This window comes from Macrobrachium rosenbergii, chromosome 3, assembly GCF_040412425.1.
Source record: "Macrobrachium rosenbergii isolate ZJJX-2024 chromosome 3, ASM4041242v1, whole genome shotgun sequence".
Lineage (NCBI taxonomy): Eukaryota > Metazoa > Arthropoda > Malacostraca > Decapoda > Palaemonidae > Macrobrachium > Macrobrachium rosenbergii.
In genome coordinates, this window is record NC_089743.1 from 69,891,318 (window position 1) to 69,915,695 (window position 24,378).

At 37.4% G+C, this 24,378-nt stretch overlaps 1 protein-coding gene across 5 annotated transcripts in view; it reads right to left on the reverse strand.

Annotated features, from left to right (window-relative positions):
* LOC136825313 (bcl-2-related ovarian killer protein-like) overlaps positions 1-24,378 on the reverse strand; it is a 206,480-nt gene that overhangs the window by 45,280 nt on the left and 136,822 nt on the right. For all 5 annotated transcript variants that reach the window (XM_067081486.1, XM_067081458.1, XM_067081497.1 and 2 more), the window contains 2 exons: positions 20,077-20,197; positions 11,285-11,376 (listed from right to left, as the gene is read on the reverse strand). In XM_067081486.1, the coding sequence (XP_066937587.1) occupies positions 11,285-11,376; positions 20,077-20,197 (213 nt within the window). The remainder of the gene's footprint in view (positions 1-11,284; positions 11,377-20,076; positions 20,198-24,378) is intronic.

Sequence of the window (24,378 nt, forward strand, 5' to 3'; positions counted from 1 at the left end):
CGGTGGAGGATACAAGGAAGTCAGTTAAAACTCAAGAATATTGTTTAGAAATTTTAAAATTATAGGTAAGATGCCGTTTGAGTGGCTGGCCAGGGTGTGTAATGCTATAATGAAGAAAGATTTCCAAGAATGGGTAGGGTGGTGATGTTGCTGGCCTAATACCAGCGCGGGCTTTTGGTCGTGATACGATTTTGAGAAAGAAGGGCTTACAAGGGTGTGGAGGACGTATGGGGCTGAAGAGTGATCCCTAGAATTGATTATGATACCAAAGTAGGCAGACGAGACTGACTAGCTTAGCGGCAAACTGGGCCTCAGCACATGATGTGATGCCTTTGGAGCTGTTGAATAAGTGCGTCAGTCAATAAAAGAAGATGGATTCTATGATTTCATAATTTTCTGCGCGTATTTAAACAGGATTTATAACGAACTGTTGCACAAATCTCGATAAAACTTGATAGATATATTCACTAGCTGATCTTGACGAAAATCTGCTACTTCTCGGGGGAATCGGTCAGAGGTTTCTGGCAATTTAAATGCTTTTTAACCAGCGAAATATTTGTGATATCCTCTTCATATTAGTAAAGTATAATGGCAAATTCATAATAGTGTAATTAAACCACGTTTGAGATTTAGAGGGCAAAACCAAGATCAGAGATTTTCAGCAACTGAAACCCCTAACAGCCAGATTCGTATTTGTGATTTTTCATAATACGAATGAAGTACCAGGTTACTTCTCTAATAACTGCTTGTATGGTACACTTTTAGTATTGAAAACTTATAACATTACATTTCTAATGATCATATACATTGGGACTAATCTTTAATGGTCAAAGGTCAGGGTCTCAGAATTCCAGTGTAAATGCTCCACAGTTTGCTTTATATTAATGGCATCATTCTCAGATTTACAAATCATAATGATTATTCTAAATAATAAGTTTATCAAGTCTGTCCTGTACAGGTCACATGTCACATCCCAACATACGGTATTTTTATAATTCCTTTCATTGCTTTTAATAACTAATACGAAGAGGTAACACTCAGGCCATTGCTTTGTGTAACAACTACTACTGTATATTTCACAATTAAAAATGTTGACCACGAGGCATCTGAAGTCTTTCCTGCTTCACAGGAGCCCTTTAAACTTGGGTAACACTCCGATGGACATACATTTATAGAGGTCTTTCAAAATACCATGTTTCTTCGTGTGGTGTCAAAAGCTGTACCTCTGCTGGATAAACCAAGATAATGGTTTGATATTGTCTGGAAGTAAAGGCTTCATATCTGGAGGTTTCCACACGAATTACATGAGTGGTGAAGAACTTGAAAGACAGACCGGATCCTTCCTTGACAGTGACCCCCAAGGGTTTTCGGGGTCGTTATGGGTCATTATCTTTATGATATTTACGGTGTTTTGTTATGTTTTCACAGTAATCCCCTAACGGGCTTGTACTAAACACGCCGCAAAGGTGGATGCCCGTAGGGGTCACTATCTAGAAAAGATCCGACAAACCTTTCACAATAATAATAATAATAATAGTAGTAGTAAATTTACTAGTGACCTGATCTGTATGCAGTACATGAAACATTTTGGGTAGACGAGCTCGCATAAGAGCACTGACAGTTATTTGGCCACATGTGATGTTGATGTAGCCTCTCTTTCTTTCATTCAGGTAACACGGTTGCATTCGGCAACCTAAGTTGCAGGAGCCCAAGCTGTTTTGGACAATCGCAGGAGAGACCTGATGGATGAAGCACCACTTAAGTCTCTCCAGGAGGTTGCCCAGTTTATCTTTGGGAACGACGGGATTACCTGAATTAGAGCTACTTGACTTCGAGTAAGGACCAGTTTTCTTTTATAAACATTTCCGTTTTGCTCCTGAAAAATGTTCAGACCATTTTACTTTCTTATAACTTTTAATTTTCAGTTATACTGAAAAAGGGAATCGAGCAGGTTCTCTAAAGCTATCACCGTATGTTTTTAAATATACATATGCTGTGGGATGTGGACCCGGACAGTGTCACTTTAAGGACAGACGAAGTCTGATTCTGTATCTTATATGGAAATAACGGAATTTGGAAAGATCACTGCCTGCAGGAATTCAAAATTACAACTTGATGAGCTTCTCTCATCAACTCCAGAATGATTGGTCCTTGTATGGATTACTGCACATTATCTTAGGAGACTTCACCTACAATTATTTTTCATCAAGTTGGTCTTCCAAAGATATTTCATTCAGGTCGTTCACCAGAGGTTTACGCTGATCAGTCTCTGACTGCGAAATTCTCAGCTCTCCTCTGTGTTTCCTTACTCATTTGTTCATCTCTTCTTGAAAGCTGGGTTCTTAGCTTATGGCCCGTAGCGGGGTAGCACCGTCAGTGCACATCATGCGGTGCATTGTAGGCATTACTTAAGGTTCTCTGAAGCGTCCCTCGGCCCCTAGCTGCAACCCCTTTCGTTCCTTTTACTGTACCTCCGTTCATATTCTCTTTCTTCCATCTTACTTTCCACCCTTTCCTAACAACTGATTCATGATGCAGCTGCGAGGTTTTCCTCAAATTACACCTTTCAAACTTTTACTGTCAATTTCCGTTTCAGCGCTGAATGACCTCATTGGTCCCAGTGCTTGCACTTTGGCCTAAATTCTTTACTCAATCAAGCATTACTTACGAAGCTCATAAATCCACTTTTGCTGCAGTGACCGGGGTTGATCTGGACATCGAAGCAGTCTCTAGACGAGCACCACGAAAAGGCTCGAAAGAGTAATTATAATTGTAGTAATCGTTTCTCCTGAACGAATGATCCTTCATTATATATTGTCCCTTCCCGCAAACCACACAATATCTAAATGAATAAAAGAATCTCTGAATAAAATAATATTATTTAGCGACAAGAGTATTTTTTTCTTTTTAACTTGACACATAAGTTATCTAGCGTTGTGGGAAGCGGGCGGTGCCTTGTGTAGTGAATTATCTTTCCTTTAGTTCAAGGTCGCAAGATTAAAGGTAATGAACAACAACATTTCTGGAATTACTCCATTCGTTGATTAAATTATTCATGCTGAAGCACATAAACAATGCTAAGTATCGAATAAAGTAGCAGAGAGAGAGAGAGAGAGAGAGAGAGAGAGAGAGAGAGAGAGAGAGAGAGAGAGAGAGAGAAGTATCCGGAATGAGGTATCAGGAGGTCAAGGGTGGGGTCACGAAAGTCACAAACGCAAAAGGTTCTCCAGGTGGCTTCATCTTGAACTCTAGAGAGAGAGAGAGAGAGAGAGAGAGAGAGAGAGAGAGAGAGAGAGAGAGAGAGAGAGAGAGAGAGAGAGATAAAACTTTCACTTACGGGATTTTTTTTCAGCGTACCCAGCATCGGAAGCCCGTGCAAGTACCCACTCTGTTGCATTTTCCTTCTCTTCTTGTGAATCAATTTTTTGCGGCATCCCCTATGGGGTAATGTACCCTTCGATTTCACACGCCTGAGTCAGTGTTGAATATCTCTCGGTACTTTCGTCTTTTCATGAAGAATGAATCCTTTATGCCAGCCCTGTCAGGGTCTTCAAGAAACCCTGACTTTGTAATCTAATCAAACTACTTGAAATACTAACCAATTATAGTATCATTCTCTCTGTGCTACTGGCTCTATCCTGCACCACAAAAACTCCTTTGAGCTTTATAAGCGAGCTAACTATTAAAAACAACGAAATATTTAAAAGTGACAGAAGACACTCTCCCAAGGACTGAGAACAGGGTGCCACTAGGGTGAGATAAAAATTAAGCAACACTATTGTACCAGATCATAAAGCTGCAGGGGCATCACCTTAATACATAAGGGGTACATCAGGTCGTTTGGGACCTTAAAAATAATGACTCGTCTTCAGCACAATGATATTTCCTTACGAACGTGCTCGTAAAACAGTGTAGTGAGTGATTGTCTCTCGAAAAAAATGAAAGATTCCATTAGTTCTAAAGCATCGTTGCCATTCATAAAGTTGCAATCGCTTGTTTTTCGTATCACATTTGTATTCTTCCATTAAAAATTTTACTGGGAATGATTACAAACAGAAAGACCTTTTCAAGGCCACTCCTGAGTGATACCTTAAAACTTATGTGATAATACAATTCAAACCAAACGAGGAACATTTTCAAAACAAAGCAAATGAGGAGCAAAGTATTTCTCTTCCCTGCTTGTTTTTTTTTTTTTTGTGGTAAAGGAAAGAAAGCCATTTTACCGAATGGCCAATTCAGGTCAAGGGATTCATTCAAGGCGGAGAGGGAGACGACTCCTAGTCTCCAAAGGCGGGTAAGTAATTGCATTCTTCACTTCAAGTTCAGCTATAAAGAACTTTCTGTGAAGTAGAATATGCCACTGATTTGTAGCAGAGTACTTTGTTTCAATACCACGCAACCAGAAAATTAAATTTAATATTAATATCATACTCAAAGTCATAAGCAAATAAAGTTTGTACATACTAGGAACTCTGTAAAAAAAATACAAATAAAAATCATAACAGTTCCACTGACAATACTGATAGTATAGTACTACCGCAAATAGTAATGGCGCACGTGGTCTATACACAATGATAACCATAGAATTAGCCAACGCTCTTGAAAAGGTTTCACTGTCAGTCGCGAGGGCACAGGAGCGATAGCATTAATGATAGCAGCCAGTGCAAGGGGTAATAATAATAAAATGTAGAAGGATGCTATTGGTGAGACAGTAGTAATAATAATAAATGCTCAGGGGACAATAACAGCACTTGAGGATAAAACAGTAATGAATACATCACAGGAAAATTCACAAAAAAGGATTTTAATAATGTTGCGGACGTTGTATCAATAATAATAATAATAATAATAATAATAATAATAATAATAATAATAATAATATCATAAAAAAAATCACATACCCATAGTAAAAAGAAACTAAATACCATCGAGGCCGTTCACTGTAAGTTAGAGCGGCCTCGTTTTAACAGATAGTGTATTCTTTTCTATTATAAATAAATCAGATGATATATAGTACAACAAGAATGTAGCTGTTTAATGTCCCAAATATCCTTCTTTTAGAGGATCCCCCTCAAAACTCGAATGATCTTTTACAAGTGACTTTTCAAGAGTTTTCAAGAGGCTGGAGGTGCTGCTCTATATAGTCCGGGCAGAGACGTTTAACCCGACACGCGCTAACCCCTCCGGGAATCCGATTATTTCGGTTTTTTAGAGTTATCCACTGACACCACACCACGAGAGAGAGAGAGAGTTTCAAACATCATCGAACGTTTTACACACACGCGCACGCACGCACGCACACATATATGTATATATACAGTATATGTATAGTACGTCACATTAGGTGGTAGGTTTCACTACGCAGAGTACAAGCATTTGAAGCAGGGCCTGAATGCACCAACCCTTAAGATAAACATTTCAGAGTACAAAGATGCCTTAGGAAACTTTCAACAGCTCTGTCCACGGATACTGGATGCCCGGTGCAGTCAAGCCCTAACTCAGCCTACGACGCCCACCTCGCTATGGCCACTTTGGGGGTAACCGCTATAGGGGTCTCACTTTGGGCACAGAAAAGATACTGTGAAATACTTTTATGATGCATCTGCAAGACTTAGCTACATCAGACATAAACAATTCGGTTAGGACACACGCATGCACATTGATCTTTCAAGCTTTCCAAGCAAATTTCACGTCGTTATTGTACTACCTAGACTCTAGACAGTTCAAAAGATGGCAGTTTCTTGTAGCAGTTGTGACTGAGGTAAAAAAAAACCATCCCCTAATTTCATCACTTTTCTAGTTTGCATTCGAGCTAAATGTTCTAAACCACACTAAGTCACTTGCCATAAGTAGAACATTATATACTGGGGAGCAGGACACAAAGAACTGAATGAATTCCAGTTAATTTTTAAAAGAACAAGACTTAGAAAAAGAACGAGAGCTGCAATTCCGAACGATCCGGCTATGGAAAATATTTTGGGATCTTTTGGCAAAGTTACATTTCTTTGTGCATAACGCATCAAAAATAATGTCTTTTTTTCTCATATTTGTAACTTTGGAAAATATTAGAAATTACCCGGTCTTCAAACGCTCATCTGCTTACGAACGAGTTACATTTCGAACAGCTGTTTGAATCTTGATTTGTTCCAAAGTCCAACTTGATATACGCAGAGTCAATACGTACAGTACTATTCACGTTTTTTCATATTAAAACACAATACTAATGCTGTACTGTATTTTATAAAGAGTATTTCATTAATACGAATGACATATAAAACATAAATACATTAAGCAAATTATGATAATAATACTGTAAAGTACAGTTTTAATTTACGATCACGGTTCTTCGCATCTCTAGAAGTTTGTAAGTTGAAAGTTCGTAAGTAGAGTATGTCTGTAAAAATGCATGACCACCAGAATGTCTGGAGAATGACGTGATCAAACCTATTACACCTTTGATAGCTATGGAAAACCACTGGTAAACTTGATACAGTATTGACCAAGCATGGTGGTATTAATACATACTGACTGGTAAATAAATACCATTACAATATTCTCACACTTGCAATAACCTATAAAATACCCTAAGTCTAAACTATGAAATACATGCTTTAATTCAAGGTACCATCTCAGATAACAGGACGACTAAAATATTCAATAAACTTTATTTACGAAGTAAATGACAGAAGGAATAAAAAAAACGCCTAACTGAATATGAAACAATACTAATTCTGATGATGAGAAGCATTACTAATTTCGTAAATGAGAAGAATAGAGAATAGAATATAGAATTTAGGCCAAAGGCCAAGCGCTGGGACCTGTGCAGTGGCGTCGCTATCGGGGGCTAGGGGGTACCCGGGCCCCCTTGTCAGATGCTTGGCTCCCACACTGGCCAACCTCCCCCCCACTTGAAAGTTCCTTTGTAGCTAAACTTGAACCCTTTGGTGGTCAAAAGCAGATATTCTCGCCCCAGCGATCATGTGGTACGACGGTCCAAAGCGACTTTTAATTAAACTCAACGTTTAAAAAACGCAGCACTATGCTGCTGTTGTAGATAATTACCGTCATTACTAGACGCTGATCATGACGATGTCTACTACTGTATCATCTTAATACAAAATATTTTTAGTTTATTTACAATTGTGTATCTATGACATTATTTGCAGCTCTTATTTACCTTTACCAACTTATATAAAGCTGAGAAATGAATGAATATAGTTAGTAGTTTTTAACATAAATGACATGTTTGTTCATGATATTTTGATCCAACAATGAGCCCATCGCTTATGTGTGAAGTGATTAAAACCTGTTGATTTGAATAGTGCTGAAAATGCAATTTACGCTACTGCTGCTTGAGTTTAATTTCCAGAGAGATGAAGAAGAGGGGAATGGGATAGGTTAAAAGGAAGTTTTCAAGAGATTTTGGGAGGGTCATAAGTGTTATTGATGTAATGCACTATTTTGATATGTTTACATGACAAGGATATTATATTATAGTTGAAAATTAAAACTTGATAATAGAAATTCGCTAGTGTTGAATATAAAGTTGTGAGGAAATTTACATTACAGTATTTGATACATTTGCATAGAGTAAGAGTTGAAAATTAATTGAAAATTGAGCTCTATTATAATTTCAAATACAGGTTTACTAATTACTAATACTATCATTTTCCTTAATTCACATGAATATATACATTCGAGAATAGTATATTTTACTAAATACACAATTGGTACATTAGTTTTGTGTAATTTCCTTTGGCCCCTCCAAAAATATCTTGGCCCCACCTAGGTGCCCCCCCACCTGATGGAATGCCAGCTACGCCACAGGACCTGTAAGGTCATTCAGCACTAAAATGGAAATTGACCGTATAAAGGTTTTACAGGTGTAACAGGAGGAAAACCTCGCAGATGAATTATGAATCAATTGTTAGGAGAGGGTGGAAAGTAAGATGGAAGGAAGAGAATATGAAAGGAGGTACAGGTTCATTTTGTTACCCACCATAGCATTGCTTCTCCAGCATCCTACAAGACCATAATTGCCGAACCCCTTTAGAATCTTACAGAGGATTAACTGCGATCCTTTTTTAATATTCCAACCCTGTCCAACAAATACCTCAAGATCTGCACAAACTGAATAGCCCTCGCGGTAAGTCACGGATTTCAGCCGAAACTGTTTGGATATAATTAATTCTTCATACGAAGCCGCATATCATTAGCTTTGCAACGAAATCGACTCTATCATAAAGGAAGAGAGATCGTCTTTGATCAAGGGGTACAACAAGTAATGCGTTGATAATTTATTCTTTCCAAGTACTCCATGGTCCGAACACAAGCTTCCTGGGAGAAAAGTATTGCTCTATAAATGGAACGACTTTCTCTCTCTCTCTCTCTCTCTCTCTCTCTCTCTCTCTCTCTCTCTCTAAGGAAGTAAGTTAAGGAACTAAAAGTTGAAAAGTGAATGTCATGCAATATAATTTTTGTTAGAGATAAGACAGTTACAGACAACGAAGAATCAGAAACAGTAATGCCTTAGGATAACTTATGCAGTACTATAACAAAGTGGGTTGACTCGTGAATTACCTATGGTAAATTTGATCTCACTTATAACTGGAGTTACCTATTATATACTAAGAAAAATCAAATTCTCTAAAAGTGTGTACTTTGATTTTTGTTTAGCCACAAAAGATTTAGTACCCGCTCGCCTGCTTATTTACCTAATGAATTTCTTTGCTACCACTACGATAAAACCCACATGCTAAGAGGCGACACTGATCATACTTATTATTCCAAAATACTCTCTTCGTTGAAGAAATAAAATTTTCTTACGTTTGCTCACCAAGTTAATTATGTTTATAACTATACCGTAAATTAGGGACATGCCACACGGGCCCTCCCGCAAAATGACAAGAACCTTTTCCATCATCTTCCATCCACTGCCTGAATATTCATAAACCTCTATGTTGGATTAGAAGCGAAGTATCATCCTAGATTCTCTTCCTTCCCTACGCTCTTTTTCTCATTTGTTCTAATCGTTTAATCGAAGTCGGCCGTTGATCGATGCCTTGCCTACTGACCCTTGAATCTCCCTCTTCTATTATTAGGTTATCAAGTGGGAAATTTATTAAATCCACGAACACATGATCAGTATTTTTCAAACCGATAGCGCTCGCGACCAAAATATTCATAACAATTTAAAAATATAATTGCAGCGGATACGATAAGAATAATATGTAGCAGAGAATCTCTAAACAAAGGTGGGAGGTCAATCGCCTAAAAAAGGTTTATTAACGAATTACCTAAACTTGTCAGCATTTCCTGAACTGATATCTTGGGCGTTTCCTGACTTCATATTCAAAATCAAATTTATGAGATAACTAATCATTACGAAAAAATTATTTATACATATGTTTGTGTGTGTTTGTGTACATGCATTTGTTTTGCCATCTAGTGAGACAAAAGTGAAGGGCACCGTGTTTATAAGTTCGTGGAGTAAACAGAGAACGGAAATGTATCAGCAGAGCAGCTATATTGCTGGGAAAAAAACGGTTGCCAAAGAAGGATATTCATGAGTCTAATTTGGAAAGAAGAATGGTTAGGAAAGATATTGTTGCATTATGCGTTAGCACAGTAGGAAGTTGATGGAGTTTAGCTGATCATTATGTGACTCAAGACAAATCAAAGTCAGATGTATGTTTAAGTAAAAATAAAAAAGTGGCTGTAAATTTAATGAAGAGGTGAGGTAGACTGAGACGCTGAACAGGGTGTGTAAAGCATGCATAAATGAGGGAATGGTGCCTATGAGTAAAGATAAAGTTCATACAAACGCCGGTAGGAACCATAGGGCAAAACATTACTTTCTCTACTGTAGTATACTATAAAAGCTGTATTGTAGAATTCAATGAGAAAGTAAGATAGAGGACAGAAGGACTGAAGTGGGAAGAATAGTGTGGGCTTAAACAAGTGTTGCTATGAAAATGTTACATAAGAAACTCGAAAGTAAAAGGGAAAAGCTGTGTGTGGCATACAGGGACCTGGAAAAAACTTAAAACAGAACCGATAGTAGGGTAATGTGAAGGGTTTTGAGTAGGCTATGTGTCGTTTATAATAAGCTGGTGAGAATGATTAAGCGATGGAAGGGAGGTGTGTGTTACAAGTGTTTGTTATAAAAGTCCACAAAAGCTATAAAACAGCGTCATGTTTCATTGGCAGTTCAATATCTTTATGTATGGAGTTGTGCAAGAAGTATGATACAGGAAATGAGACAAGTGCTTAAGTCACGGATAAGAAAGAGTCATGAATGGTTGATGTTTGCAGCTGATGCATCGCTGATAAGGAGCAATGGAGAAAAACTGCAAAATCTTGAGAAAGAGTTTGATGGTGTTTGCAAAAGGAGAGAGCTGATAGTAAACTGCAAGCAAGAGGAGGGCTGTGAAGATAAATGGAAAGAAGACTGACGAAGCAATGAATCTTAAGATTGATGATGTATGAAAGGAAGAGGTAAATTTGTACAGGCACTCGGGAGAATGTTTACTGGGTGATGGCAGGATAAGAGATAAGTTAAGTTACAGAATAAGTGAGGCACAAAAGATAGCATGGTGTTTGCAAGATTGACAAGCGACCTGAATGCTACAAAAGACAAAGTGGGTATGTGTGAAGGGATTGTTAAGCCAACTTTCCTTTACGTAATTGAGGTGTGGATACTGAATATGAATAAAAGTAAATAGGTCAATGCTGCTGAGATTAACTATTTCAACAGAAAAACTGAAAGGGTGAGAAATGTAGGGATATGTACAAAGAGTGGTACAAGTGTTAGCGTACGTGACGAGATGGATCAGAATCATCTTAAGATGGTCTGTTCATATGGTAAAAATGGAAGACGACAGATTGATGAAAAGAGTATCATGAACTGGGAAGCGAAGCAGAGCTACAAAATGCTGGATAGATGGTGCGAAAGAGGTGCTGTAAAAGAGGGGACTTAATGTCTAAGGACTACAAGAGTGCATGCTAAATACAGTTGAATGGGACAGTGTGCGTGTTGGGGGTTTGATGCGCTACTCATGAGCGATCTATCTAGGGGTAAAAGGCAGCTATTGTAGGAATTTTCAACACAAGAGTCCCATCCATAATTCAGCAGTTAAAATGACCACTGTGTTGTTTTTCTTTGGAGACATCCCCTGTTATGAAAAACGGCCTGGCATATAAAAACATTGTGTGCGCGTGCAACATCATGGAGTTCCGGGTACGAGAGCAAATACAATGAGGGCTGATGAATTCCTGCACTTACCCAACCACCCTGGGAAGCTATCCACGGCGCCAGGTGTCTCTCGGTCACCAGGCCCATAACGTCGATGAGGCCGGCCACATATTCCGGATGTCCTAAAAACATAAAAAGAAACAGAATTATTTTATTGGCGTTGTGAAGAAAACTTCTAATCTGGACAAAGACGCAGTTTGCCTTGAAAGAAAAAAATATAATAAGGTGTAAAGAACAGATTAATCTTCAGGAGCTGCAGCATATCTCCCTCCACCTGGTCTAGAGCTTTCTTCTATGAAGAATAATAAGATACTATTACTTATAATGAAGGGGCAAGACAAGGGCTTTTGAATTTCCTCCATGCTTATTTTCACTTAGTGATAAAGCTTTACAAAGCCAATTCAATGACTGATCACATAGTGTTAACATCTTTTTTCCATTTAATATTTTCTTGATTATCCTTTTTCTATACTAGACAAGTGAATCATGATGCCATATTATATTATGCATACATACATACATACATATATATACATATATATATATATATATATATATATATATATATATATATATATATATATATATATATATATATATATATTAGCCTATGTTATTTAGTATATCAGGTAAGATGTATGTTGGGACTTGTTGTTTTTAGAAATAGAAATACAAAATGATAAAAAAGACTGATAAGGAAATGCAGTGAGAAATATGGGTACAGCGAGTTGGTAAAAGGTTGAGCCTCTTAAGTCTTACGATGGATCAATGTTTCTGAGGTGCTGGAGTCATGACAGACAGAATGAGGTTAATGACAGGCTAGTTAAAAGAGAACATAATTCAGAAGGTTTTGAGAGGAAGTACTCAGAGAGACCTCGAGGTTCTGGACAGATGAATCTTAAAGAGGCGTTTGAATGCAAGGGCTTTATTAACCGCAAATGCTAGAATGTCTGCAAGGTGACAGGTAAGTGAAGTAGCGTATGCAGAGGTTCTACGCACTAATGACGAGCCTTTAGTTGAGATTCATGACGTGATTCATTCTGGGAAAGTTTTCTGCACAGGTCCACGCTTGATACAGCAGGGAAAGGTCGAGCCTGGCGGTGACTGCTGTCCCTCAATTTTACTGGAAACTGTTTATTCGTGTCATACGAGAGCATATCACGGAAAAACTATTGTCCAATGTACGTGCACAGTCATATTTCGTCATGAATTCACAACCTCTCGCAATGATGAACAGAACTGGCTAAGTCTGGTTAGTCTTATTTCATAACATGTAAGCCTGACTGCTTATCCAAGGTTGTGATAATGATTTCTTGAGGAAGTAAGTATGACCGTCGCCAATTGAGTATGTTTACCGCAATCTTGGATTTAATTGTTAAGTCTTCAAACTGTAAAAATGGCAACAAAAGTTAATTATTGAATTTATTAATTGAGCAAATTTAGCACAAATGTTAAAACTAAGATTTATTTATAAGATCTTAAACACCTGAATAAAGTCACATATGAACTTCCCTTATTCAATGACTGATCTGGTCACGTGACAACGAAGTAAATAAATACATACTTGGAAATCCTTTTTTACTTCACTGATGAAGAGAGTGGAACGAATATTTATGAAACGATTAGTCGAGAAAACACACACACACACACACACACTACACTATTCACCCCTATTAGTCGAGGAAAAAACCACACACTACAACTATTCACCCCTATTAGTCGAGGAAAAAAAAAACCACACACTACACTATTCACCCCTATTAGTCGAGGAAAAAAAACCACACACTACACTATTCACCCCTATCTTACTTACACCCTCGTGATCCCTGAATAGTACGATCCTTCTTCCTGCATAACTTTTTCACACTTTCTCTCCAAACCTTTCTGGGTCTTACCCCACATTCTTCCTCTGTCGCTTCTAAATTCTGCACGTTTTCTTCCACTCTTTTTACATGACCGAACCATCTGAAATACTTTGATTCATCCCTTCACCAACGCTACCCTTTTTACCACTTGTATGTGTCTCTACAGATCTCACCCTTTCAGTTCTTCTTACACCGCATATTCTCTGCAAAAAGTTCACTACAACAGATACATGCGGTTGTGTGTCTATTCATAATCATATTTTTGTATGTATTGTTCTTAAATGGCACACAAGTAGCATTCGAAGTCATCGTTGAGAGCATTCAACGAAATTGCGTGCATGCACTAGAAACGGAAACCTTTTCAACCTCCATGAACAAAAGAATTTTCTTAAAAGCGAGCCATCATGCACAAAAAAATTAAAATAAAACCAACTTTAAAGAAGTAAAAAATGCGCCGAAGTTTCTTCTGCGCAATTGAATTTTCTGTACAGCGTATAATAAAGGCTACTGAAAACAGATCTATCTTTCGGTGGTCTCGGTATAATGCTGTATGAGCCGCGGCCCATGAAACTTTAACTATGGCCCATGTCCTATATCGTTGCCAGATGCACGATGATGGCTAACTTTAACCTTAAATAAAATAAAACTACTGGGGCTAGAGGGCTGCAATTTGGTATGTTTGATGACTGGAGGGTGAATGATCAACATACCAATTTGCAGCCCTCTAGCAACATAGTTTTTAAGATCTGAGGGCGGACAGAAAAAGTGCGGAGAGAAAAAAGTGCGGACGGACAGACAAAGCCGGCACAATATTTTCCTCTTCAGAAAACTAAAAATCAAAACAAAGGAAAGGAAAATATCAAGAAGAGCCAAATACTGCTGCCTGAAACTTCCCTCATCGCTTCACGGACTTCGATAACTGTCGGCGAGGAAAACTTCACTGGCGCAAGAATATCTAACTTGACTACCAAATCCTGCTACTACTACTACTACTACTACAGCTATTATGAAAACTTCACCATCATCATTATTGTAATTACCATTGTCGATCTACATTCTAACAGATTATCAACTCCATTGTAACTACACCCACCAAGGTATTGTATCTCCGTATCTTTTCGTGTAACATTATGTCAGCGTGGGAGCAGCCGGGCAAGAACAAGGGGCATTGTCTTCATTACCATATTCATGAAGAAAAAGTGCTTTATCTGTACCTGTCCATCAGTCTGGCTGATACTCGCTTCGCTCTCTCTCTCTCTCTCTCTCTCTCTCTCTCTCTCTCTCTCTCTCTGTAACATTAACCCATGCACTATTGTGTACCTGCATGAAAGTATATATAATGTAATGTAAATGTTAATGATGTGTGAGAGCTGTATTCTAGTCCAGAGCGATTTAATGTAATTGCCAGCACACGTGAACATGCATCAGTGTCTATTGACGGGGAACTCATACAGCATAAACTCGGAAATCCAAAGAAAGCAGACTTCTGATAAACAGCATTTGCTGCATTATGAAATCCCATAATCACCTAAAGATAATATTAGGCGATGCAAAAATGAACAAATAAAAATTATTGCAATGATTATGTAAATGAACACACATATAAGTAATTACATACTGATATTAAATGCCAAACATAATAACAAACGCTACATGTTAATCATACCCAAGCAGTAATTTATATTCTGATATCTCTAGATACTTCCTCATAAATTTCTCAAGCTTACAATGAAAAAAGAAATGTCATAACGTACTATTTTTTATATATATATATATATATATATATATATATATATATATATATATATATATATATATACATATACACACACATATACACACACTACACACACACACACACACACATATATATATATATATATATATATATATATATATATATATATATATATATATATATAGACGAACAATTAGGTATGTAATAAAAAAGGACACCTAGAATGCAATTCGAATCCTGCTTATAGCAAGTCCTTCTGTACAGAATCGGAAGAGACAGAATAACTAACATAAATCAACAGGATTTCCTTTTTAGACGACGACGTAAAGAATGCATCACTAACTGAGATCCTGCAAGCACATGCATACTAATCCATCTGGATCCAGATAACTGACAGTTCTTTCTGGATCTGAAATGTGCCTCGCTGTCGAACTTCTCAGTTCCAGAGGATGTGGAACTGAAACATCAGAAGCTCAAGCAAAGATGTAGTGCATTAATACCCTAATACAATTCTCCTTGTATTTCAATAATTTACTTACATTTTTATTTATTTATTTACTCATCTGTTAACTTACTTCTTTTTTTAATAACTGATCCCCTCTTTCTGTATTTCCCACTACTTTCTGTTACTTCTTTCGAATGAACACCCCAATATTCTTTGGAAACTTGAAATTCAAGTCCATGGCCCCTGTGGGCTTGTTCCGCATGAATAGGGTTCATCTTCTGAATAATAATAATAATAATAATAATAATAATAATAATAATAATAATAATAATAATAATAATAATGACATTCACTATACGGGTCGGTTTCGTGGCCGCAGAATACTGAGAGCATTCACACTCCATCCATAAGATTCCTGGTTATCTGGATAAATATGGGACATGCTTACTTATTTTGATGATATGCTAGGATGATAAAGATCCTGATCTAAGCAGATTTAATATTATAAATCCACTTTGTTTCGTGACAACTTACAATACTCAAGTACATGCTTATATATGATTTTGAATTTCATTAAGCGAGGACTCTTTGTAATAGTCTCTAAATTTTATTTACACAATGCATATCATAATAATAATTGAAATATGGTCCATAAAAATGGAATACAGAAACCTACACCTTGAATAATGTCCCATAATGTCCCAGCATTTTATAAAAAATATTTTATTTAAAAAAATTCTGGATAACTGAATTGGCTTGCCACTAAATACGAGTATTGTTACAACTCAGCGAGTGAAGGTCACGAAAATCGAGTCCTTTGGAATCCAGAAACAGAAGGTGAAACAGTCAACGTAGAGATTCGTTATTTATCATTCGTAGCGGTACACAATGGTACATATATCAAAACATCTAAATACAACGTGAGCATTACGTCTCAATTCTTCTACATATACTCTCTTTAAACTGAAAGTCACCAAGTCCTGTCAGGAATTAAAACAGTAAGGCCTGTTCGCCCGAGGGAGTGAAATGGTTTGGGGTGCAGTTATAAAGTACCCCAAAGCAGAGGAGCGCCTTGCGAAGGTTTGTGACCCCCTTAGGAAGGATTTACTCTTAAGTGGCAACTGCAATCACATCCTCACTCCTGGAGTGCCAAAAAAATAAGGACATTCTTGTCGCACTGCATGTTGTGGGAATCACCAAATGACCCAGAGAAATGGGGCTTCAGCCTCACAGCTGCATTTATTTCAAAACAGTAAGAAAGTAAAAGGACCACGGTATAAGAGCTCATTTGTTTAAAAGGAAAAGAGGCTGGATCTTTTGACCCTGACTGAGGCAAAGGTGAAAGGGCATTTGCAGGAAAGGAGAAGATTGTGTCTGGGGCTCACTGGAAAGAAGTACTATTTTTGTCAGTACACATCGAGCACTGTAAGGTCTACCTGAATAAAAAAAATCTGATCTAACCAATAGTTTACTTATCTTGAATACTCTAGGTCCTAACTCTAGTTCCAAAAAACTGACGAAGCATCATTAATGTGAAAGTTGGGTGCGACTGAAAGAAAAGGTGTTTTATATTTGGAATAAAAATGGAAAAAATGTGCAAAATAGATCTTTAGAAGTAATAAAACGGTCAGCAAAGAAGAAAGAATGGATCAGTCTTCTAAGACAGTTAGGTCATTCGGAAAGAATGGAAGAGATGGGCTGGCGAATAAAGAGCACAATTTGATAGTGTAAGGAGGAAGACGTAAGATTGGATACAAGGGTAAAGGGGGTATTGAACAGGAGGGACCACTTCTTCCCGGAAGCACGTCTGATGCACTGTGTGAGTGAAGCCGTTATGTGGAAGTTGTCTTTTATATGGTATACACGTGGTGTGGCCGGTGACTCGTGAGTCTGAGGGTTCAAATCTCAGATCAGGACTGAGATTTTCACTGACTCGACCTTACGGGTCCCGGTGAGCTCGGAATGGGGCAGTGGCCACTGGTTCAACTCTCGGTTTCTTTTTGCTAAGCCGACTGTTCGCTCCCAGCCTACTACCCACTCGTCCATCCAGCTATAAATGGGTACCAGTGTCTGCTGAGGTTAATAAAATGGGCGTGGGTCTAACTACTTCATTACTAAAGTCTTGGTGGAAAACCGAAGGCTGTACTCGTTTATACATATATATAAGCTGAACGGCTACGCATAAATCATGATGCACCTCTGCAAAATCTAACCTAATCCATACAAAGCCAACGACTCCAACTGCACGAACAAAGCTTTGGTTGCGCGTGAACATTGTGGAAGAGGAGCCTTTATGCAAAATTCAAGATTCATTCATGTTGCAGCTGTAAAAAAGAAGAAAAAAAAATTGCAAACCTTGTAAAAGGGATTTTACGGGGCTAACTAAGAAGAAACAGGTTTTTCGGCTAGTGGGTGGCTGCGTTTGGCATCAGTACTCAAAGAAAGGGGGCGACTGTGATGAAGTCTTCTGGGGATCTCGTCACACTTCGCAAGCGATGTAGTGTTCACATTAAGTATGCAACCCGCGAACATGAAGGGAAGTTAGGGGCAATAATGTGTTTGCATATAGTTTGGGTTTATGAGTCGTAAGCAGTATCATGAATACTTACAGACATACAAAACTTTGGACACAAGGAGCCATATTTTTATAAAGGTTTATGTTTTTGAGACTTAATGTCTGTGTAGTGCACGTAGCTTAAGATGAACTGAAAGGGTGAGAAATGCAGAGATACTGGAGATACGAAAAGGCGGTAAAAGGAAAGCGTAAGAGAAAGGACAGACCATGTTGTCTTAGATGGTGTGCTAATATGGAAACAAAGACGAATAAATGTATCAATCAGCAGTGGAATACCTAGAAAGTATTGGATAAATGGTGGGAAAGAGGTTTGGAAAGGAGTGGCATAAGTATCTGGGAAGCACATGGGGAGCTCATTCATTATTCAATAGTGTAAAAAGTAATGTAGCAGTAACAGTTGTGTTTATTTTCTTTTCTGGGAACAATTCCCCCTGTAAGGAGGGGGTGGCTCTGATTGTGTTTATAATATATGTATATATATATATATATATATATATATATATATATATATATATATATATATATATTATATATATATACTAGAGAGAAAGAGAGAGAATAATTGTAGCACCATTCATGAATCGTATGAGCCTTATACGTTCACATCCTAAGCTAGACACTCATAGACCCTGCTTCTGATAACTGGACAGGAGTTATTCATCTAATGAGCGTGGAACCCACAACTTTATCAGCCAATGCCAACAAGGGACTCCCTGATACTCTTATTAGTCGTGCCTCGTAAATAAGCACAGTGACATATACGCTGGCAGTCGGTGGCCCTCTTTCATTTCTAGAATTCGTTCTCATATCAGATAAGCAAAAGTGAGCTCACTGTAAACAGACCTTGCAAGAACACTGTGGCGAGCCATTTATCGTTTGGGTATGAGATCATTCCGTCAAGTAAAAAGAAGAAGAAACAAGTAAAAAACGCGCCGAAGTTTCATCGACGCAATCGAGTTTTATGTACAGCGTATAATACTGTATGAAACTCTCAGTCACGGCTCATGAAACTCTCACCCGCGGCCCATGAAACTTTCAGCCACGGCCTGGTGGTGGCCTGTGTTGTTGGCATCAACAGCGGTGCCAGACGCACGATCATGGCTAACTTTAACCTTAAATAAGATAAAAACTACTGAGGCTACAGGGCTGCAATTTGGTATGTTTGATGATTGAGGTGGATGACCAACATATCAATTTGCAGCCCTATGGCCTCGGTAGTTTTTAAGATGTGAGGGCGGACAGAAAAAGTGCGGACGGACAGACAAATAGCCATTCAATAGTTTTCTTTTACAGAGTACTGAAAAGAGCTCAGCCGGCAGAAAGATTACAGGTTTTGCACCCGGCACTTCACTCGTCCAATATGTAATGGGAACGACTCCTTCGCGGGCTGACACCCCTTCCTAGTTTCACTACTGAAACTTCTGCGCCGGTAATTTATTATTTCAAAAAATATGACATTCCTTAACAGTTTTTTATTATAACGTGCCTTACACAAACAACGGGGTTCTTCACTTCCTTCCAGCTTGAACACCGATTTTACTTTCCCCTTCCTCTTTGACATTTCATTTTAGATTCAGGTCTGCTGACAATAACATTGCATATTTGCTTTAAAACATGAGCGCAGAAACACACACACACACACACACACACACACACACACACACACACACACACACACACACACACACACACACACACACACACACACACACACATATGTATATATATATATATATATATATATAAATATATAGTATATATATATATATATATATATATATATATAAATAAAACACAGTATCGTGCTTCAGTTATCTACAGTAGGATCCACAGTAATAATCTTGATTATAAAGACGAATTGTTTTCGTAAAAATATATACAGAGCTACAAAAGCTTTTGTCCAAACTTCTGTGGACTTGATGTAATCCGCAGGATGGACGAAAGCTTTATGTTCTGTATATAGTTTAACAAATATATTTCGTATTTATAATCAAAATTATTACTGTGGATCCTACTATATATATATATATATATATATATATATATATATATATATATATATATATTATATATTGCATATATGTATGTGTATATATATACACCTTATTCTGAAAGCTGCCACACTTTAAAATTATCGTTCTTACTGACTACATTCAAAAGAAAATTTCAGTGGTAATAATAATAATAATAATAACTGACCTTGTTTTACACAATCTGAAGCCAGGCCGGCAGCAACTGCAAACAAGGAGATAATTCTGGCCCAATTGACCTCTCCCCTGAATACGTGACCTGCCACTTGAACTATAACTGCCCTGACAATCTGTGGGAAGAAAAAAAAATTGTGTTAAATAATTAGTATTCAACTTCCCCATTGGATTAATTCATTCCGTTATCCTGAAAATCAAAGGAATGATATGTGAATGGGGGACACGAGTATAACAATTAGAAACTCAGGGGCTGTGAAAGAGCATCTACTTCCTTATACTTGCCGGGCGGCATATTAAATGCTCTAAGAAAATTTGCCTGTCTTATTTCCATCAAGTTAAATATTTGTCTTATAATAAAGTTCATTCCGATAGTTAGTTTTAACCGCCAATGTAATGACAAACTAAATTGTTTCTCGCGGAATAGGAGAAATAGGAGAAACGTTCTTATTTACTAGAGCCCACGTTTGTTTCTTCCTGTGATGCAGCCAATGAGAGAATAAATGCAAAGCCTGGCTTTTCAGGGGCACCACCCGCCACCTTCATACCCAAAGGTTCGTACTCAAAGGTTCTCAGAGAAACTGAATGAACCAAGTGAATTGTAGTTTGGTCTCACGGGCTTCTAAATGAGTGGCAAGAGGCCCTTCTTGAGTTCACATTATCTTCGCGTCCAGCGCCGTGTGACGCATTGCCTCTTTGAAATTAAGCCACTCATGTGCTTTGTCTTCTACTAATATCAACTCACCTCCAGCCAACGTTCGCATACAGTAGTTCTCAGACAAAATAAGTCTAAATCTTCCCAAGTCTTCTGATGCCCAAAGGAACCTACTTGACACTGTCACGTACTGTTCTCCAAAAGGGTTGTGCGTGGGACTTGTCTAAGCCATCTCCATCTCCCATCATCTTATCTCATCAGTATAGGGAACTTCACTAATCTCCCTCGTGATGTCATTTCTATTTATGTCTTTTCTTCCACCTCCGACCACTTTTTTATTATGAAATCTATGAGAAGAACAGAATCCAAAGGGGAATGTTATTTCACCTTTGGATTCTGTTCTCATTCCCTTGCATCAACCCCACTACTTCCTGCAAATTCACTTAACAACCCGCCATCAACATGAACTTTGCATTTACTTTGTTCACGGGTAATATCATTTAGCTTCGCATATTTACCGGGAATGCCGTAATGAAGATGTCAATTGCTTCCTCGTAATCAACAAAGAGCCATCTGAATGGGATTTCTACATTCCATACACCGCTGCATATGCTTTACAACAAGTGTGTGATCTGCACAACTCCTTCCTTTTCGAAAACCAACTTGTTCACCTCTAAGCCTGTTATAAATTTTTCTCCAGCCTATTTAGAATACCGAATATTTTCACTGCAACCGACGTAAGTGCAATGCTCTTCTAGTTGCCTTATTCACCAAGGTCACCTTTCTTTGGTACCTTCAACACGACTTCCAATTCCTAAACATCAGGCGTCGTTTCTTCATTCATTCTCTATTCTGCAAAACAGGCTAGTCAGCATGCAAGGTGCCAATTCATTTTCTGCAGAAATCATCTCCACAGTGATTTCATCATAACCTAGTGTTTACCATCTCCTAAGTTTTTTTTTTTTTTTTTTTTTTAATACAGGTTCCACTTTAAAAACTGTGAAGTCATTCGCAGGCACCTTCAGGTATTCGTCAGCTTCAGATATATCACTAAAAAGATGCCACTCACCTCTTTCATTCATGACCTCACAATGTCCAGCGTTGTCTTTCTTCTTCTGAGGTTATTACTGAACCATTCCTCCTTTCATCAGGTATTTTCCTCTTTGGCTTTGCATTCATAGAGTATCAATAAATAATTATGTGGGTTAATCTAACAAAGGCACTTCCTGAATACTTGGCTGTGTAAACATCATGAGCTTGTTTGTCTGAGTATTCTCTCCTACCTCTTCTCCATCTTCGTTTAACTTCACCCTCGAGATTTGAGTAGTTATCAAGTTCTAATTTACATCCATCATCTCCATTACGAAAATCGTCTGCTTGTACCTTTTTGTTCTTATCTGGCCTTTATTGCAGCCTCGGTCACATCTGAATCCATGGTTTCAATCTTGTTGCTCCACATGCAAGTTTTTGGTTTCTAGATAATTTGATATGCTTTCGTAAGTACTACTCTATAATTATACATGCAGTCATATTAAGTATTCCAAAGTAAAAAGGCCTGAAACTGAATGAATGAGGGAAACATTAAGCTGTGAGCGATTTTAGATGGTATAAAAAATCAAAACAAATATGTAAAAGGAAGGCGATCCTATTTGACAGGACTCACTATAGAAACCGATTATCAAGAAAAATCTTGCATCCAAGACAGTCAATCACATTAATCAAAATAAGTGAAAACTGTGAAGAACGATACTCTCATCAATTATGAAATTGAAGAGCTCAGTCATCTACAACAAAGCACACCATTAATAAAACAAGGAAGAGTAAGACCGTAGATTTGTAAAGTCGCGCCTCAACCACAAAACCATATACATGACATAATTTTAGATTGCAGGGATGAGTTTTAAACGATTACACGACTTCTGTCACCAAAATGGAAATATAGCTCATGCAACTAGTAACAGAAAAATTTCCATCTTTATCCAGATTTTCTGTTTGGGGAAGAATGGGTTAGAACCACACCCATCCTTCCTGAAATGCACAGTTCTTAAATCTAACCAGCCTTCTGGAAACTAAACGTGTGTATCTCCAAACCATGAGAGGAAGCGGACAATTATAGAATAAACTCTTACATTTTCAAGTTAAACAAATATAATTTACGTAATTATGAACAAAAATAAACTCTGAAGAACAGCAAAATTCGAATCAAACAGCGACTGCAGTGTTATCTTATTAAGTTAAGAAATCCACATCATGAATGTTTGAGAGATACATCAGCAACCTCGAAATCTTTTCAAGAGATACCAGCGCTTCGTAACACCTCGCCAACGCATTGTCAACATGAGGTTGCATACAGCGTGGCTCTGACTGTTCAGCCAGCGTGCTTATCAAACGGGAGGCAGATGCTCATTAAGTCTTCAGAACATTAAGGATCTATGTTCTTAATCCGTATCTCATTTAACTTTGACAGGAAATTCTAACCCTCACTATTTTTCTTATATTCTGTTTAATAAGTCCCATTTTTACTAGGTGGCTATTCTGTCCATGGGGCTTTGTTACGAATAATAATAATAATAATAATAATAATAATAATAATAATAATAATAATAATAATAATAATAATAATAATAATAATAATACCGAGAAACAAATCCACAGTTATGTATGGGTACATATATCTAAAAATCAATCTCTACAGAGAACTTTTCGGCAATCCCATACATAACTGCAAGATTTGTTTCTCCATTTCAAGACCCTTGCTACTATGAGCATTTTTTTAATAATAATAATAATAATAATAATAATAATAATACACACACACACACACACATAACAATTTTGAGGTGACTAAATTGGTTATTGTTGCGGTAACAAGCAAATGGGTGCATATCAGTGGTAAGCAGATTAATGCCTTCGCCAATTCGTGGCTGCGTGTTGCAGCGTTTGAGAAATATTTGTGTTTCATTAAGTTATGAAATGTCCGTGAACTGGCTTCATCCTCGTATGTCCAGATATTTCTTCAGCTCTCATAACATACGACGGACTAAGTTCGTTTTGCCGTAGGCTGATTACACCTTTATCAAATACATCATGCATAAATGGTAATTTTATTACATATAAAATTCATAAGAACTCATTAACACGCCTTGGCAATGAATAAATTTGTACTTCAGATTTTATGCCTCTCTCTCTCTCTCTCTCTCTCTCTCTCTCTCTCTCTCTCTCTCTCTCTCTCTCTCCACACACACACATGCATATATATATATATACACATATATATAATATATATACATACATGTATATATATGCACATATATGTGTATGTATGTAGATATGCATAATAAAAAATCACTAAAATATGCACGTGATTTGTTCATCAGCTGAAGCCACAGGAAAAGTTTGAAAAGAAACGAAAGAGTGCCAAGTACTTTCGTGTAATCAACATACATATCTTTGTGCCCCGAAGATGTGTTAATTACAGGAAAGTACTTGGCACTCTGTTCTACTCTTTCAACCTATCCTGTTGACTTCAGCTGATAGATATCATATGAGTATATATATATAATATAGACTTAACTAATATATATATATATGTATATATATATATATATATATATATATATATATATATATATATATATATAT